Source organism: Rhea pennata, chromosome 14 (assembly GCF_028389875.1).
Source record: "Rhea pennata isolate bPtePen1 chromosome 14, bPtePen1.pri, whole genome shotgun sequence".
Classification (NCBI taxonomy): Eukaryota; Metazoa; Chordata; class Aves; order Rheiformes; family Rheidae; genus Rhea; species Rhea pennata.
The window spans coordinates 12,022,555-12,038,745 of record NC_084676.1 but is presented as its reverse complement, the minus strand read 5'-3'; the positions used below and the strand labels follow the sequence as shown (position 1 = coordinate 12,038,745).

Below are 16,191 nucleotides of genomic sequence, written 5' to 3'. Positions count from 1 at the left end.
GTTTCCTTCCTTCACCCTCAGCTAGATCTGAACTGTAAGGTTTATATGTAACCAGAAAGCAGTTTTAAGTGAGTGGAATTAATTGGATAGCTTCTTGGCAAATGCTTTTTAAGGGGAAGACACAAAGAGATTTAGTCCCTCCTAGGTAAGATTGGTCATGTAACGTGGAACTCTAGTTTTTCACAGACATTTTAACTTTGTCATCAGAAAGAACTGACATAGATGTGTAATATCTTTCTGCTGATTTTGTCTCATTTTTATGCTTTTAATATAGTCATAGATCTGGGTACCATAATTTTAAAAGTACTCTGCAAGCTGAGTCCTAGCAGCAACTAATGACTGCAATGAACTTCCGTGAAACAAATTTTGAGATAAAGGGAGGTCATGTTTCTTGAAAAACTTCAGATGACTTTCCCTTTCCAGAAAGTTTATTATTAATTCATTTTTTCTAGATTTTTTAAAATAAGTTTTGTCTATCGTTGAAGCAAATACTTAATAAGTTGGGGGAAACATTATCTGTTGCTTTTAGGACTTTTTTCAGCCAAAACAGTAGCTTTTTCCTGTTTTGTAGGGTCAGAACAATGATAGTTTTTACCTTTTCTGTTACGAGTTTACTTTTGGGGAAACAGTAGATTGTAGCTGCAGTGAAGGTAGTGAACACATACCTGTTGGCATAGGGAAATAGACCGTTCAAATTCAGTAGAATGATACAACCCATTGACTAGAAAGTGAGATTACAAATGTCTTTTCTAATGTTTTACTTAACCTGCTGCTGATAATATCTTTCCTTATCTGATATACTTTTCATTTCATTTTTATTGGTCATGATGAAAATATTTGAAGGATTTTATCTTGGCAATGTTAATGCATGATTGTATGAAATATATATTCAATCATATACTCCTTATGAAATTCAATAAGAAAAAGAATCAGATGTTAAGCAAAATTTTTTTGGAAGTGTAAACAGTTGAAGATGGTATCAAAAGTGTCCCTTCTAAAGTACACTGCCTGAATGGTTTTATACTGTTTAGTTCTCTGGTGTTAATGACTTGCAAATCTGACTGTTAATGACTTTCAGAAGAAACAATTTCACTCTTGTGAATGTGCTGTTTCTTACAGCTTTGTAAGCCAGCCATACTTATTTGTGTGCTGGCCTCCCAAGAAAACTGAATAGTTTAGTAACATCAACTTTCTTTACTTTTTCTTTTTTTTTTTTTTTTAAAAAAAAAGCAAAAATGGTTCAATCACACCATTTGAACAAACATGATAAGGACCACAGTTATTTGTTGAGAAGTTTCATAAATTTCTCAGCGGAAAAAAGCCAAATGTGTTGTCAGTGGACAAAAGCGGGAAGTCTGTAGTTACGATCGTTTAGGAGGGAAAAAATCATTTAATGATATGGCTCTTGTCTTGTAGCAATACTTACTATGCACAGTAAATTGTTTGCCAGGATGGTTCCTTTGGGGATACAGCCTGCAGATGATACCTAAACTGGTCCTGATTCTGGAATGAATGGAACAGCCTGGGTGAAGTGAGTATAATGGCTTGGCCAGAGATCTAGGATAAGATATTCCTGATTCTGAAATCCTGAAAATTCTGAAATTCTTTATTTCAAAGCTCAGACATGACAAATGTAAAGAAGGAATCCATTTGGATTCATGCACACCATATGTTATTTCAGGATAACTGGCAGGAGGAACACGCTGAAAATCTTCAGGTAAATGTTTTTCACATGCTGAACCACCAGGAGGTAGTCTTCTGCCAGCACTACATGCCTAGCATGGCTTTGGTGAGTCATTGGCTGCCTGAGAGCCAGGCTGCCCTACCTTTTCCATTTGCGTTGAGCAGTTTCAGGATACTGTCATTATAGAATTATGCCCATAGCAACTGTCTACAGTGTCCTCCCAAGTACAAAGGAAGAAAGAGAATTTTCTTAATCCTAAATCTGCTTCCAGATACTGCATGAAAAAATCTCTTCCTTTCTCTCTGCTTTCTCCTGCAACTGTGTTTCCAGTGTTCTTATGGCTCTTTGCTAGTTTTAACTTATTTTTCTTCCTTTTCACTTAAAGAAACTGGCAGTTTGACTGCTCTTATAAGAGATAATCAGTCCAAGATAACTCTTGGATTCTAGTTTTTGGAAGCATTTCTGCTTTTTCTGTTTTTGATTAAAAAAATGCAACTTAATTTAGTCTGCAAAAGGCTGTAAGGTAGATCACTTGCTTCAGTGAGGATATTCATTGGACATAGATCTGACATCACAGCCACAGTCTTAGCTCTAACTACAAAAAAAAACCCCATAACGATGTCAACCTCAGTCATGTACTCCAGTGACAAGGAGAGTGGCCACAGAACACCAATTCTCAAAATAAATGCGTTTCAGCAATATTTTGTTAAAGGAAGCCTAGAGCCTGTAACAGCATGACTTTTAAAGTGATTTCTGCACTACACGCTTCATGCATCTGAGCTTTCACAGTATGCAGAATATACTGTGTTAAATGATGATAAACTTCAACTCTGTTTAGGCAAATTTCTAACATTACTGAATTTCAGCCCACAAAGAGAACATTTGCTTAAAGTATTCTAAGCTACTTCTAAGCATTAGAACTAGAAAAATATTATTCAAGCACTTAATCATAAATTTCTGGAAGTTCATTATTTCTCCAAGTTCACTTCATTTACCACAGTGTGTTAAATATCCTATGGAATTTCTCCTCCTAACTTGATGTACTGTGGCAAAAAATGGACTAGAGAGTGATATGGGGCAGTGGATTATCGACAGTATTTGCTGTCAGGCAGAAGTTTGTATCAATGTCTTGCTTCATTTCTTTTCATAACTGTTATCTATACTACCACAAAATGTTAGTAGCAATCACAGCTGAACAGAGCTAACAGCTAGGGAAAAGAGTGCTCGGTCTTGAAAACAACAGTTTCACCCTCTACAATCAAGCAGATGTGAAAAAAAAAAGAAATAGGCTTCTGAAGCAGTGTTTAATAATTTAACATTTTAGTCGAACCGCAGTTAACAACAGTTTAGCTGTGTGCGATAACAGCAGTAACACTTCGCCGTGCTGTAAGAGACTAGCGGACTAACCACAGGAAAGGCAATCCTGATGAGATTAAAGGGCATTCTCAGCTGTAGCTAGCGAAGCTGACGCACTCGTTCTGAGGAAGTAAAAACAGAAGTATATGAAGGAAACAAGTTTGTATAAATTTGGGTAGTCAAAAGGCAAACGCGTTCTTTCTCATCTTCAGCCACCATGTTGTCTTGTTTCTCCCTGAACTGGATTATACTGATCTTGTTTGCAGGTAACTAAATGAGCATGAAAGAATAGCTGGGAGTAGATGGAGGTAACAGTCTAATGCATCTATGTTTCTGATGGTTGCAGAGAGAGATTTTGCGTTACCGGGAAGTGAGTGTGGGGTGTCACTTGGCACAATTTGCTAGAGAAACTGCAGTTTTGCATTATAAATAGAACTTAACCGTAGCAGCTCAATAGTCTTCTGTTAATCGTGTCTCGCTTTTTTAAGGTAAAATTGCATTGCTGGGTATGATGATTTTGAAGACACTACCTCTGAGGCTGTTTGTTTAGTCCTGTTGCAAGGAATCTTAAGTAGAAAGTTTTTCTTTTTGGGGGGTGGGAGGGTAACGATGTTCTGAGATTAACAGAAATCTTTAAATCATTTAAGGAAAGATGTAAAACAAGGATATTTCTCTTTAACAGTCTTTGCAAAGGTGAACACTTAGGAAGTTAAGGAAAAGCTTAAATTACCAGTGGCTTCTGGTGTGTTTCAGCTGATAGAAACTTTTCACTGGGCCAGACAAATGATTTATCTTTTTTTCTTGTAACAGTCATTCTAGGACAATATTATTAAAGGCAACATCAGTGAAGGCATCAGGTTACAGAGCAGTACTAGCATAGACAGATAAACATTAAAAACTTGGTGATAGGATATATTCAACAGACAGACAAGGAATATTACAGATATTGTTTCCAGTTGGTGATAGGATATATTCAACAGACACACAAGGAATATTACAGATATTGTTTCCAGTTCTTTATAAAGCTTTTTCTAATGAGATTCATATAGACTTTACATTTTTTATATTACATAAAATACAATCTATTTTCTAAGATCAGTTTCTAGTATGTTACTGTGGCAAAGTCACTGCATGAAATTTATTTATAACTAAGATAGTTCAGGTTGGGAAAATGGCCGAGATGAGCTGGGAAAGACAGCTTTTCCACAAGTGACAACTGCAATCAAGCCACACCATGCTTGGGATCCACCAGCACGTGTTGGCTGATCTGCCTCAGGGAGCTCCCTAATTATAGATGATGGCATTTAATGAAGAAAATCTGTCACTAAAGTATTTCCAGTATTTCCAAAATTTATCACTAAAATATTTCCTTCTGTCATTGCTGCAGAGAATTCTATCCCTGAAATGTTAACATGGAAAGATTGAAATATTTAGGCATTTGATCCATTGTTACTGAATTTGATAAGGATCGTGTAATATTAGGTATATGGCAATTTTCTTTGCAGTATAAACAGAGTACATGCTGCAGGCACTCCACCATGTAGCCTGGTAGAAGAAAGCAGTTACACAGTGACTTCGACCATCTGGATCACCAGAGCATGAATGATTTTGACTGGCAGACTTAACACAGCTTTTATTAAAAATTTCCTCAAGGAATATTGACTAGAGTAGTTTAAATACAGCAGAAGAAACAATGTCACTATAACGAGTGTGCTACTGGTAGCTAGATGTTTTTATCAGACTTGAGGCTTAGCCTTCTGTGAACCTGAAAAGGTTCATTACCATTACTCTTATGGGAATTTAGCAAGTTAGAAACTTCATAAGAATGAGGGAAGAAAACAGGATAACAAAAACGAAGATATAAAATTTATTGGAAAAACTCTGGCAAATCTCTTCAAATAGAAACTATCTAAATCTGTCATTAGGGAAGCAAAAAAGGAAATGGTTTCAGCAGTGATCAGTCTGAATAAATCTGCTGTTCAATGACTTTTAATTGAAAGGGAAGAGTTTCCACAATGCTTTTAATGAAAGGCAATGTCTTACTCTCCCCCCATGTGTGGACTGGATTAATCTAAATTAACAAAAAAGTAAAGAGTTAACAGACTGGGAACAGTTGAAGAAAAGCCACCAAGCTGATCGTAGCAAGTGCTGTGTAAATGGTACAAGGGCAATTCATCATCTTCTATTTTAATGAATTTCATGCAATAAATTATATCATAAACTGTGGGGATTTTAGGCAGCATTATCTCACTCTGGCTCTCCCATTTGTATTAGTTGTTCCAGAATACCTGCCTCCATCAGAAGTAAGTTGCTTCCCTGTAAAAAGCAGCTGGTAGAATGACCGATACTGTCCTCTCTACCCAATTCCCAAATTCTCATCGGTTCTGATTTTATTAAGGCTGCACAGAGAATCGCCAAGAGAATCTCCCCAAAATAATCTGTGCAGATCTAAACTCCATTCTCCCTTCACTCGTCTGCCTACCTGCAGAGGCTGCAGAAAGCATGTGTTTCTTCTCTCTCTGGCTAGAGACACATTTTGAACAAAAATGCTGTCTGGAATATTGTCCCTCACCATACATCGGTTCTGCTGGGCTTCACACTTGTTTGTGGAGAACCTGACCCAGGAATGCCTGCCGGTTTTCGCAGGATGAGATATACTGGGATACGCAAGACAAGATCTGGAAGCTTCCTCCTGTGCACGCTCTGCTCAACAACTACACTTGTCTTTCTGTCCACAGGCCCCAGAGTATCAGGATCAATCCTGAAAGGAGTGGTTGGTCAGGATATCACTGTGCCCTGCTCTTACCGCGTTAGGACGAGCGCCGACATCACAACGATGTGCTGGGGTCGTGGCGCCTGCCCGGCTTCAAAATGTGCGTTGCCCATTATCTGGACAAACGGATGGAAGGTGACAACACAGTCCTCCAAGAGGTACCAACTACAAGGGAACCTGTCAAAGGGCGACGTGTCCCTCACGATAGTGAATGCAGAGGAAGCAGACAGTGGGACGTACTGCTGCCGTGTGGAGATCCCAGGGTTGTTCAATGATCAGACAACTAATCAGAGGGTTGTGATTGAGAAAGGTGAGTACAGACGTGCTCTGTTATGGGAATAAGATTGTGGGTAAATCTGCTGCTGAGTCTGGATTTCATAGCTTGTGGTAAAATGATTTTTGTAATTGTCCACAGTATTGATCTTTAAGACTTTGCGGATCTGCTGGTGGTGCTGTTTAAATTAAGCTGCCTTTGACATTGTTGTGATCCCAGGATAGTCACTGTAATTCAGTAAGAATATATGTCTTTGTTTCACGACAAACAACACTGCATTCTTAGAAGTATTATGTGTAGAAATCAAGAGCAAGGGCAGCATAGGGCACTTTACTCATTAGTGAAACACTATCTTTGCACCCTTTTCATAGAAGACAGCACTTCATCTTTCCTGCTGGATTCCAGAGTAAAGCTCAGGGATACAGAGAGATAGCTAATATAGACAAATTTTGTATCAATTCTTTCTTTGACTTTTGTATTTCTCTGCTTGTAGAAAGAATAATGTGTAGATCAAGCGGGTAGCAGATGTGACTGTAATTAGTGCTAAGATATTTTTATTACAGAAACATTTTCTCTTTTTCACTGCATGTATACATATTAAGGTTAATTATAATGTATGTTGGTTTTGTTTTATTTTTTAACATCAGCTAGGATCACTACTCCAAGTCCTCATACTTACATCTCTGAACAGACCTCAGGTAACTTTTATCCAAGTATTAATCTCAATAGCATATATAGGCTGTATTGCAATGGAGATCTTAGGAAGGAAAAGAAATGCTAGATGATAGAAAAGTACTGGCTAAAATTTGTTAAACATTACCAAAGGACCTGAGATCAGAACTTTGCCTAAAATTTCTACCTGAAATTTCACAGAGAACCAGCAGAAGGAGCATATACACACAGGAGGTATTTTGCTCCCAGATGTTAACCTTTTGTGTTAGGCTTGAGTAGTTATTTAATTTGTGCTTCAAGTGTTATTTTCTTCATGCGATTGGGGTTTTTTTGTATGTTGTTTTCTTCATGTGGTATAAAATATCACCATGTCATCTGAAAATGCATCCTGTGAACAGTGAATCAGAAATTTTTAGGGGCTTGGTGTGCTTACTATTTAATCAATTTATTTGATACTCAGTTTAACATAACATAGAACAGTTTTATTGAACTAGTTCATACTAGATTAGTTCAAAGGTGCCTTTAGCTCGAGGTCCTATCTCCAGTAGTGGTCAACAGCAGATTATGAGAGAGGATTGTAGAAATAGTATAGGAAATTTGTGATACATCCCCAAAGTATTCTCCTACCTTGCTATGTCCTACCCTTGTGTCTCAATGGTTCCCTGAATGCACTATGTGCATGCATATTTAATAGTCTCATGCAAGGCTCTTCATTGTACTGCAAGAGACAGTGAACAACTATTCCTCATTTAATTTCTCCGTTTCACTCATGAGTTTATAGACTTCTGTCATATACCCACTCAGGTGTATTCTTTTCAGTCTGAAAAAGCCAACTTAAATTTCCAGTTCACACAAGATGGTTCATAGTCTAATGATAATTTATTCTCAGATTTTGATTTTGAAATAAAAATTGGGAATGCCATTTGCATTCTTCCTCAATCTCAGAGGTTTCCAATTAAGCAGCTCTGAAATGTTACAACAGTTACATTTCCTTTTTTGAAAGAAGAAGTGAAAACTTTCTCAGACTGTTTCTATTCTAGCTGTTTTCTGGGAAATTATCTGTACATATGCCGCAGGTCCTTTTCCAAACATATTACACTTTGGTCAACCTATTTATTTATGTAGTTGTGTGGGGGGGATTTGAGGTTTGCTTGCATAACACAGTGTCACTTGTTTTCTGTAACTTCACATCACTTTTTCTCTCAAGGCTCTGAGCTAACGTTAATGAGTGCATCAGGCGAAGTGAGTTTGCTTTAGGCATTCAACTGCCACTCCTTGGCTCTGGAATCAGGTGCCCATCTTGGGAGCTCCATCTTTCAAGGTTCTATGTTTAGACAGCGTAGAGAACTGAGAGTTTCCTGGAAGGAATTTAAAGCACTGAAAAGAGTAGTAGAGGCTCCCATTCTAGGAGTTTTGGACTACCCACTGAAGGCACCAACCTCTTTGATGATATACAGAGCCGAAACTCCTGATTTAGATACTTTAGCTAGGTGGCCCAAGGTCAGCAGTATAAATTCCTCTCTGTCATGGCAGAATGGTTCTCTGTGCAAGTGAAATGTTGGCTTGTCTTGCCTTTGCTCAGCTCCTGGGACTGCCGGTGACTCATCCTTTACCATCACAACAACATGGCCATCAGTTTCTGCTTCAGAAGCTCCTCAGACTGTAAGCATCTCTGTTGTGATATAACATATATAGATTAAGTGGTCAGACATGGGAGGTTCTTGGGTCATCTCTACAGTTCACTTGTAGAGCTTTGTTTTGGTTGCAGATGAGTATTTTTTCATAGTCTGCACATTTAGCGTTTGTGTGTTCATTACTAAAGGGGGAAAAAAACATTTTGCTTTTCATGCATGCATTAGTTCCTTATTAATTTAGGAAAACTTTTAGCAACATCTATATTGCCTTTCAGGCTTACGATCCCTCCTCAAGCACCAGTTTCGTCTCACACTCCTCAGATATAACCATAGACTTGCAGGTATGACAGGACGTGGGGTGGAGTTGAAATATGACTGCCCAATAGCACGGGGATCCCCCTGCACCCCCTTGAGCAGCGTGGTGAGAAGAGACAGCCCATGTCTGCCCTGCTGAGTTGAGACCTCCAGCACATTTCAGGTTGCCAGGCAGTAACATCACCTGACTTTTATCAGGAAGACAGGACGGCCAAGCTTGCCTTTAGGAAAGCCTGATGCTAAATACCTCAAGGTAGTATGTGCTGGGGCATTCGTGTTGCTGCACATGCAGAATATAAGTCAGGGAGCATATTGTATTTCAACTTTTTCCTAGGCCTGTGTTTCTAATGAGAGGTTAGATATTTAACTTCTGGCTTCAGAAAGTAGTTTGCATAAATAAAGAGCAAAGTGAGAAGGAAAGGACAGTTCAGTAATCAGGAAAAATCCTTAATGCTGAAGAAATTGATGGTTTAAAAAGAAAAGGGATACGCTAGGTAATTTTTTTCTCATAAAAATAAATAAATAAATAAATCATCAAATAATATTAATTCTAAATAATTAGGTTTTGTCATAACTTCAGCTTCTTTGACAGTCCCAAGAAACAACACATCTAACAGCATGGTTCACACAACTGTAATAGCAATGTGGCTCTTTGAAACAAGTCTTGTATCTCAAATTAGGCTCTTCTCTCAAGTGTATTTTTACTGCAAGATTGCAAAATGCGCAAATGGCATTTGGGTCATGGGATTTTTTCTTCCTGTTAATGCCACTAATACCCATCTGTTTTATGTTTGACAGAATATGTCTGTGTCAGCTCACAGTGCACAGTATTCAGAAAATGGGATGTACGTTGGGATCGGCATATGCGTCGTGATTCTTGTCATCCTTATTTTGGCTCTGTTCCTCAGTAGACGTAAGTAGTTTTCAGCAGACAGTATTCAAGGACAGGTAGAGCAGAGCATGTATGTTCATCACAGCTGTGGCAGCTGCTGCAGGTCTTCTGCTTCAAGGCAGCAGGCTAATGTCTCGGCACAGCCTTGCTCTGTGCCCTAGGCTAGCTTGGTTAGATCTGGGTTACCAGTCTGCACGGCGCCAATATCTTCTGGTTGTTTTAGGTCGCAGACTTCACAGAAACTCGTTAGGTCAAGGGCTGGTGAGGAGATAAAAGCTCTTTTCCTCAGCCCCACTGCTTTCCTCATGGATGTTACCCATTCCCCACTTGCCATGCTGTCTCTTTCCTTCTCAATGTGTTAGGTTCATGTAACTATATCAAACACTTTTCATGCCAGGTTTTCTCCTTAGAGGCTCATGGTCAGGCCAAACTACATGAATTTGACCTCACAGAAACAATGGGGATTTCCTCTCCTGAAAACATCTACTTTAAAGTTCCCTTATTTAGTTTCTAGCACTCTTTTTTTCCCTTGATGAACCTGATATTTTCCTTGCTTCTGATGCTTTAAAGACCATTGTTTTTCTTTCTTTCTTTTCATTCTGGATGATCCTTAGGCTATTTACACAATATGAAGAAGCTGAATAACTTTCCAAGGCAAGTATTCTCTTCCCTGTTTCTGCTTTAACTTACAGGACAGAAATGGTCCCAGAAAGAAATTATTGTGATTCCTCCTAGACACATGGTTACTGTTCACTTCACCACATACTTTACTTTGATTTTATTTTTTAACCTTAAGTTAATAAGAAGCATCGAAAAAAGAAATTAATGAATCCTGCTACTTGTCATTAGTTAATAAACAAAAATAACTGTCAATTCATTGCATTACGGGGCATGAGAACTTTGTGTGGGTTATCTCATAAATGGAGTAATGATTCATTATTAGTTTCATTTAAATAATAAGTGTTTTTGCATATCTTACATTTTTTCCAATGAGCTGGTTGATTTAGCTATCTGTTCTTTTGTGTTTCTATTGTCTGTTGTTTGTTTAATAGCACGTTTTTTACTCTTTTTGCAGCTCTATCATATTTTGGAGATCAGAACGTGCAGGGAACCAAAATGCCCTGGAAGTTGAGCTGCATGCAGAGGAAAACATTTATACAATACACTAAGGAATGAACTCATGCTTGCCTTTTTCATCACTGGGACTTTAAATAGTTTGCAAAATGTTAGCTGCTCCCTAAATTGTCTGCTCAACAGCTAGATGTGAGTGGACTGATACATTACTCACATCGTTCTAATAAAGCAAATAAAAGCTACCATTCTAGTTAAAATCTTTATCAGCTATTCCAGAAAGAGAACTCCTACTGGCTTAAATGGAAATATTATTTCCAGAATCCATTTATTGAAACATAGAGAAAGTTGCTATTATATTTGTTATATGATTCAAATCTTCTCTTTCATTTTGGAAAAAAAGGAAGTGCCAGAATAGTTACTTAGTCATAAAAGGAAAACCATACACATTTTTTGTATTTGTTGTTTTCACTATGTATTTTGTCTGCCAGCTACAAAACACTGTGTGCCATCTGAGGGGAGGAGCAACCTTGTAGCTACCATGGCAAAGATGACAGTATGGAAGGACTTAGTAATAACCATATTTCAAAATACATTTACTGAAGTTAAAGGTGGATATATCTATTCCTGGTAATGGCTCAATTATGCAGTGTGCTAATACTAGACAGTTAAACTTGGAGGAGCTGTTAGTGCTCAGCACATCATGGGATGTCCTCGAAGCCTACAGGACCCGTATTTTGGTGCGCAGAATATTCAGAATTTGCTTTTGGCAAGCTATGACTAAGTTTCTTTCTGTGGCTTTCTCTTCCAGCCCCCCACATGCCTTGACAAGTTCTCAGCATAGAAAGCCTCATTTCCAGGCCTCTAAAACAGCTAGACAAAAAACCCTCAGCTACTCTGGAAAATTAATTTTAAAATTGCTTTCACAGCTTGCAGAGAAGTCATGGGCATAGGGCAAACTTTCAGCCAACATTTTGCACCGCCTTTACGCTCCTTTAAATTCCAAACAGCTCCTATGTCTTAGGTTGTATTTGTTTGGTGGGTTTTAGTTCATAAATGAGGAGCACCTGTGGCCTAGAGCCTTTCCTGCGTAGCCAGCCACCACTCTCGGTTTTTGCTCTGTGCAACACTAAACACTGGTTTACTTGAAAATGGAGGCAGCCCCGTGCGGGTGAATCAGCCCTTCATGCACAGTTGAGCAATGGACTCAAGTCTGCAGCCTGACTTTAACTGGAAAAACAGTTTTCCTCAATTAATTTCAAGAAAATATTTTTAAGCAGATGCTGAGGACTTCCTGAAGGAGCAGAGAAGTAGTCAGGACAGGAGGGGGAGATGGACTCTTACCAGGTATCCGTCAGCGCAGGTTTCGCTCTGGAGCCTGGTCCGAGAAGCGATGTGCAACACCTAGAGAGACATTGCTGCTGCCGGGGAGAGTGGCAGGCTTGCAGCAGCCTGTCTGTCACCGAGATCATCGTTTTCCAGGGAGCTCTACGAAGAACAAAGCTGTAGTGCCCCCGTAAAGGAGGCGTAAAGGAGCGGTAGTAACATCAGTAGGAATCTGTGTTAACAGCTGAGATACTCAGGGGCCACGGTTTGGTTGTGACCCCCCCACCCACAGTCCATCGTCGTGGGACAGCTCGAGCTGGCTGGGGTTGGGAGGGGGTGCTGACCCCAAAGTCCCAGCAAGCCTGGCTAGGGGGATACAGCATGTGGGAGGGGGCTCTTCTGTAGGGCAAGAGAGCGAGGTGATAGCAGTGGCCCTGGCATGTTTTGTGCATGCCCTTGTGAGGTGCCTTGTCTTGGGGCTGCCCATGAGAGCAGGCCTAAAGGGCTGAAACCGGAAAGATTTGTTAAAATTTGAGTGAAGAGCTGAAAGCGGATGTACAAGTGTTGCACGGGGAAGCTCGGAGGTGGGCTAGGAGAGGCCATGGAAGACACCAACTCAGCCACACGTCTTCATGTCACGAGTTGCCTTGTGTAAAAAGGTACTGAAACTAGAATAGCTCTGTTAATTTTAGATTGTACTTTTGTATTTGACTATCAGTAACACCTATTAAACTAAAGTGAATGACACCACTGTAGACACTGCTTTGCTGCTGCCTGACTGAGCACATGTCACTGCTTTGGGTGCTGGACCATGACCAGAGCTAGGGGAAGTTTGGTCTAATCTCTGAACCAGATCTCAGACAGCATCTTCAGCAATTTTGCCTCCTGCACCCTTTTTTTCAAATCAATCATCTCCCTGCTTGGATCAGTGTTAGACAAATGGGGGTCTTCCAAAGTTATCTGGGAGTTTCCTTTAACATATGGGATGATTCCAGCCAGTCATAAGTAGTATGATGATTGTCTTTGAGGACTGGTAACCAGGAGAACTGCTTGCCTTTAAGGATGTTTTTATTAATGTTACAGACTAACCCTTGCAGCAGAGAGTCTTCATACAAAACAAAATTCTAGAATATTTGGCAATGAAAATCTTTTTTAAACTTTCCTCTCTGCTAGTATATAATGTGCAGTTACTGGGTAAACAGACTCTGCAAAGGTTGTGCATAGCAAGAACCTCAGCTTGGGCATAGAGTACCCATTAGTTAAACACAAATGCATACAGGCAGATTTTCCCTCTGATCTTTCATTATTTTCATCCACTTTTGTCAGTGGATCTTGGAACAGGCATTTCAAAAAGAGCCACAGAGATGTGCAGGTGGCACTTGTCCCATTAAGAGATTATCTAGCTGGACTCAGACTGGCTGTACACTGAGTCTATAAGGCTAATGAGCTGCAAATAGCAGGGGCTGACTTTTGAGAAATCTCTCTGCCTGCCCTTCTCTGTCTGCGAGAAGCCGCTAGATAGCAGCACAGAAGCAGAAAGCAAGACAGATTGTTCTAGCTCTTCCCAGTGCACTTGCACTTGCTCAGCTGGATTTTAGGTGGCCTTGTTCAGTGCCTTCTGCTGCATGTGTTAGACCAGTCTCACTAAAGCTGACGTAAGGCTGTGTTCATCCTCTTCATTCCCTAGTGATCTGGAACACATTGGACAATTCTGTTTCTACAGCCTTCATTAAAACTGGGAACTGGTTAAAAACCCAAAGCAGTGCTGCTGTCCTGGGAAGGCAGCTGGAATTCAGCCACTCCCCAAACAGCACCAGCTTCAAGGAAAGGTCCTGGCCACCAGGCAGCACGCAAGCGGTGCTGCGCTGACTGCAGCTCCGCAGCTGCTGCTTAGTGGGAGAGCAGCAATGACAAAAGAGAAACTGGTGTTATTGTGGGGGAAAAGGTGTCACAGATCTTGGACACATCATGTTTCATTCTGCCTACACGAAACATCTGGTGCTTGGTGTACCTGGCACCCTGTGTACTGAACCTTATAGAATATGCTAAATCACGTGTTTTACTGATTGCTTGTCAAGTTGCCTTATAACATTGACAATAGGACACTGCTGTGTTGCAGTGTTTGGCCTCACTGGTTCCTGTTTGTGCTGCACTGAAGCATGTGAAGGTACAGAGCAGCACGGCAGCATCGCTGATTTAGAATAAACTCAGAACAGCCTTTGAGCTTCATGCTGTTGGAAGCTGCCATTAAGAACTGGCTACAGCACCATCACCTTTGCTACACACTGGGGAAAGAAACCAGGCTGTGCTGGAGTCCGGTCTGTGGGATGTGTTCCTCGCCACTGCCCTGTTGCAGTGCTGTGATGGATGAGGATGCTAATGAGGTGCCCTCTACTCCAGTAGGCTAGCGAGTCCAGCAGGTCTGCAAGCACTGGAGTCTCTGATGCTGTGCTGGGGGAGTATTGAACAGTTAATCCCTCTCCAGCCTTCCTGTGCTACTCAAGATTTTGTAGACCTATCATGGAATCCCTTCAGTTCTCTCTTCTCCAGGCTGATTTGCCCTGGCCCACCCAGTTATCCCTCACATGGAAGCTATTCCACAATTTACACTGTTCTTTTTGTCCTTCCTGGGTCCTTTCTGGATCCAATATACGCTTTTCTTAAGTTGAGAGGACTAGAACTACACATGTATCAAAGTGAATTTGCATAGTGGAATAATGCTGTCTTCTATTTTGTTCTCTATTCCTTTACTAGCAACTGCTAACATATGATTTGCTTTTTTTTTTGAATGCTATCAAGCAGTAATGTGATATTTTCCTGTTAATAAGTCTGATAATCCCAAGATCTCATTTCTGGGAAAGCAGTGCTTGCTCAGAACCCATTATTGCTCTATTTGAACCTAGAACTGCTTCCCCTATTTGCACCATTTTACATTTCTTTACACAGAGTTTTGTATACTATTTTGTTGTCTAGTCCCTGTCTCAAAAACACCTTCTGCATTCTTAATGCCTACCTGTGACAGTGTTCTCCTCCCCGCTCCCCTAACCTGACACAACCCTTGCAGGGTGATAACCATCAGTAACAGTCATGGTAGCTGCACGTGATTCAAATCGGAATTTGGGGAGACAGATAACAGCACATAGCCAAGTGCAAATTAAGCCTGTGCCAACCCAAATATTGCTGATATGCAAATATGACTACAAGCCTACCATCTTACACCATAAATGTGAGGCAGCCCAGAGCCTGTTGAGCTCTCCTGCACAGCAGCAGGCTGCATTGCAGAATCTCCCCTTGAGGAGGGTCGCCTCTCAAGGTTACTCCTTGAGGTTGAGAGATTCCTTACCCACGATAGATCCTTGGTAAGTGACTAATAGCACACTGAAGCTTTGCAAACATTGCTAAGTTTTATCTCTGATTGATTGTGCATGTAATTCTTTAGACATAAACCATTGACCAAGTCTGGGACTAAGATTGGATTCAGCCACCCTTAAACTGCTTCAAGGAGGAGTTTGGAAAGCAAAGGGGTCCACCCTGAAGCTCTTGACTCAACGTGAGGGTCTCCTTGACAATTTCTTCTGACCATTCCCTCCATGTAGTAATAACCAAGTGTACCTTGCCATCAAATCTGGTTAAACCACTGTATCATTTACCATTGAACTTTTAAAATCACTATGTTATCTCAATAAAACATATTGCTGCTTCTCTCTTATGAGTGAAGTGCATTACTCATCCATCACAGCACCCCTGTCCTTAATGCTGTGAACTACTATGTAACCCTGGAAAACTTTTGCACATTATTGGTCATCATATTTTCCAGAGAGATCTTCCAAACAGGTCAGAAAAAGTAATTAAGTCAGAAAGATTAAGAAGTGTTTCTAGGACATGGTGTGGTAGATCTTTGGAAAACACTTCGTTTTGGAGAGGAAGCATTTGTGAGAGGCCCTCCAAGCTTGTTTTTTGCACATAGAAATGCGAAGCTGGGAAAAGAAAGAGAGGAGTCTGCCCTAATTCTGGTGCCCCAGAATTAGGGCAACAAAGAGGTTAGGAAAAATAGCAGGGGACAAAATCAGAGGTGCAGATTGAGTCAAACGTTTGAATGAAAGAGCCCAGAGCCTGCTCTTACTGCTCAGTGCAACAGGAAGGTAGTGAACCTTAAGAGACTGATGGAAAGGCAAAACAAACAGTATACTGAAA

At 40.3% G+C, this 16,191-nt stretch overlaps 1 protein-coding gene across 3 annotated transcripts; it reads left to right on the top strand.

The window, feature by feature from the left end:
- Positions 1-3,225: 3,225 nt before the first annotated feature.
- Positions 3,226-11,003, top strand: LOC134146834 (hepatitis A virus cellular receptor 1 homolog). 3 transcript variants are annotated; one of them, XM_062587408.1, is made up of 8 exons: positions 3,226-3,306; positions 5,779-6,123; positions 6,735-6,785; positions 8,342-8,421; positions 8,669-8,734; positions 9,507-9,621; positions 10,215-10,254; positions 10,676-11,003. In XM_062587408.1, exons 1-8 carry the CDS (start codon positions 3,258-3,260, stop codon positions 10,767-10,769), a joined length of 840 nt encoding a protein of 279 aa, XP_062443392.1. In that variant the 5' UTR covers positions 3,226-3,257; the 3' UTR covers positions 10,770-11,003. The 3 variants fall into 3 exon arrangements, with proteins under 3 accessions (XP_062443392.1, XP_062443394.1, XP_062443393.1); XM_062587410.1 differs by lacking the exon at positions 6,735-6,785; XM_062587409.1 differs by lacking the exon at positions 10,215-10,254.
- Positions 11,004-16,191: the final 5,188 nt, after the last annotated feature.

Bases quoted from the DNA above. Each gene is read 5' to 3' on its own strand.
- LOC134146834 (XM_062587408.1), top strand. From the start codon at position 3,258: ATGTTGTCTTGTTTCTCCCTGAACTGGATTATACTGATCTTGTTTGCA. The intron at 8,422-8,668 runs GTAAGCATCTCT...ATTGCCTTTCAG, and splicing joins CTTCAGAAGCTCCTCAGACT to GCTTACGATCCCTCCTCAAG. The intron at 10,255-10,675 runs GCAAGTATTCTC...CTCTTTTTGCAG, and splicing joins AAGCTGAATAACTTTCCAAG to CTCTATCATATTTTGGAGAT.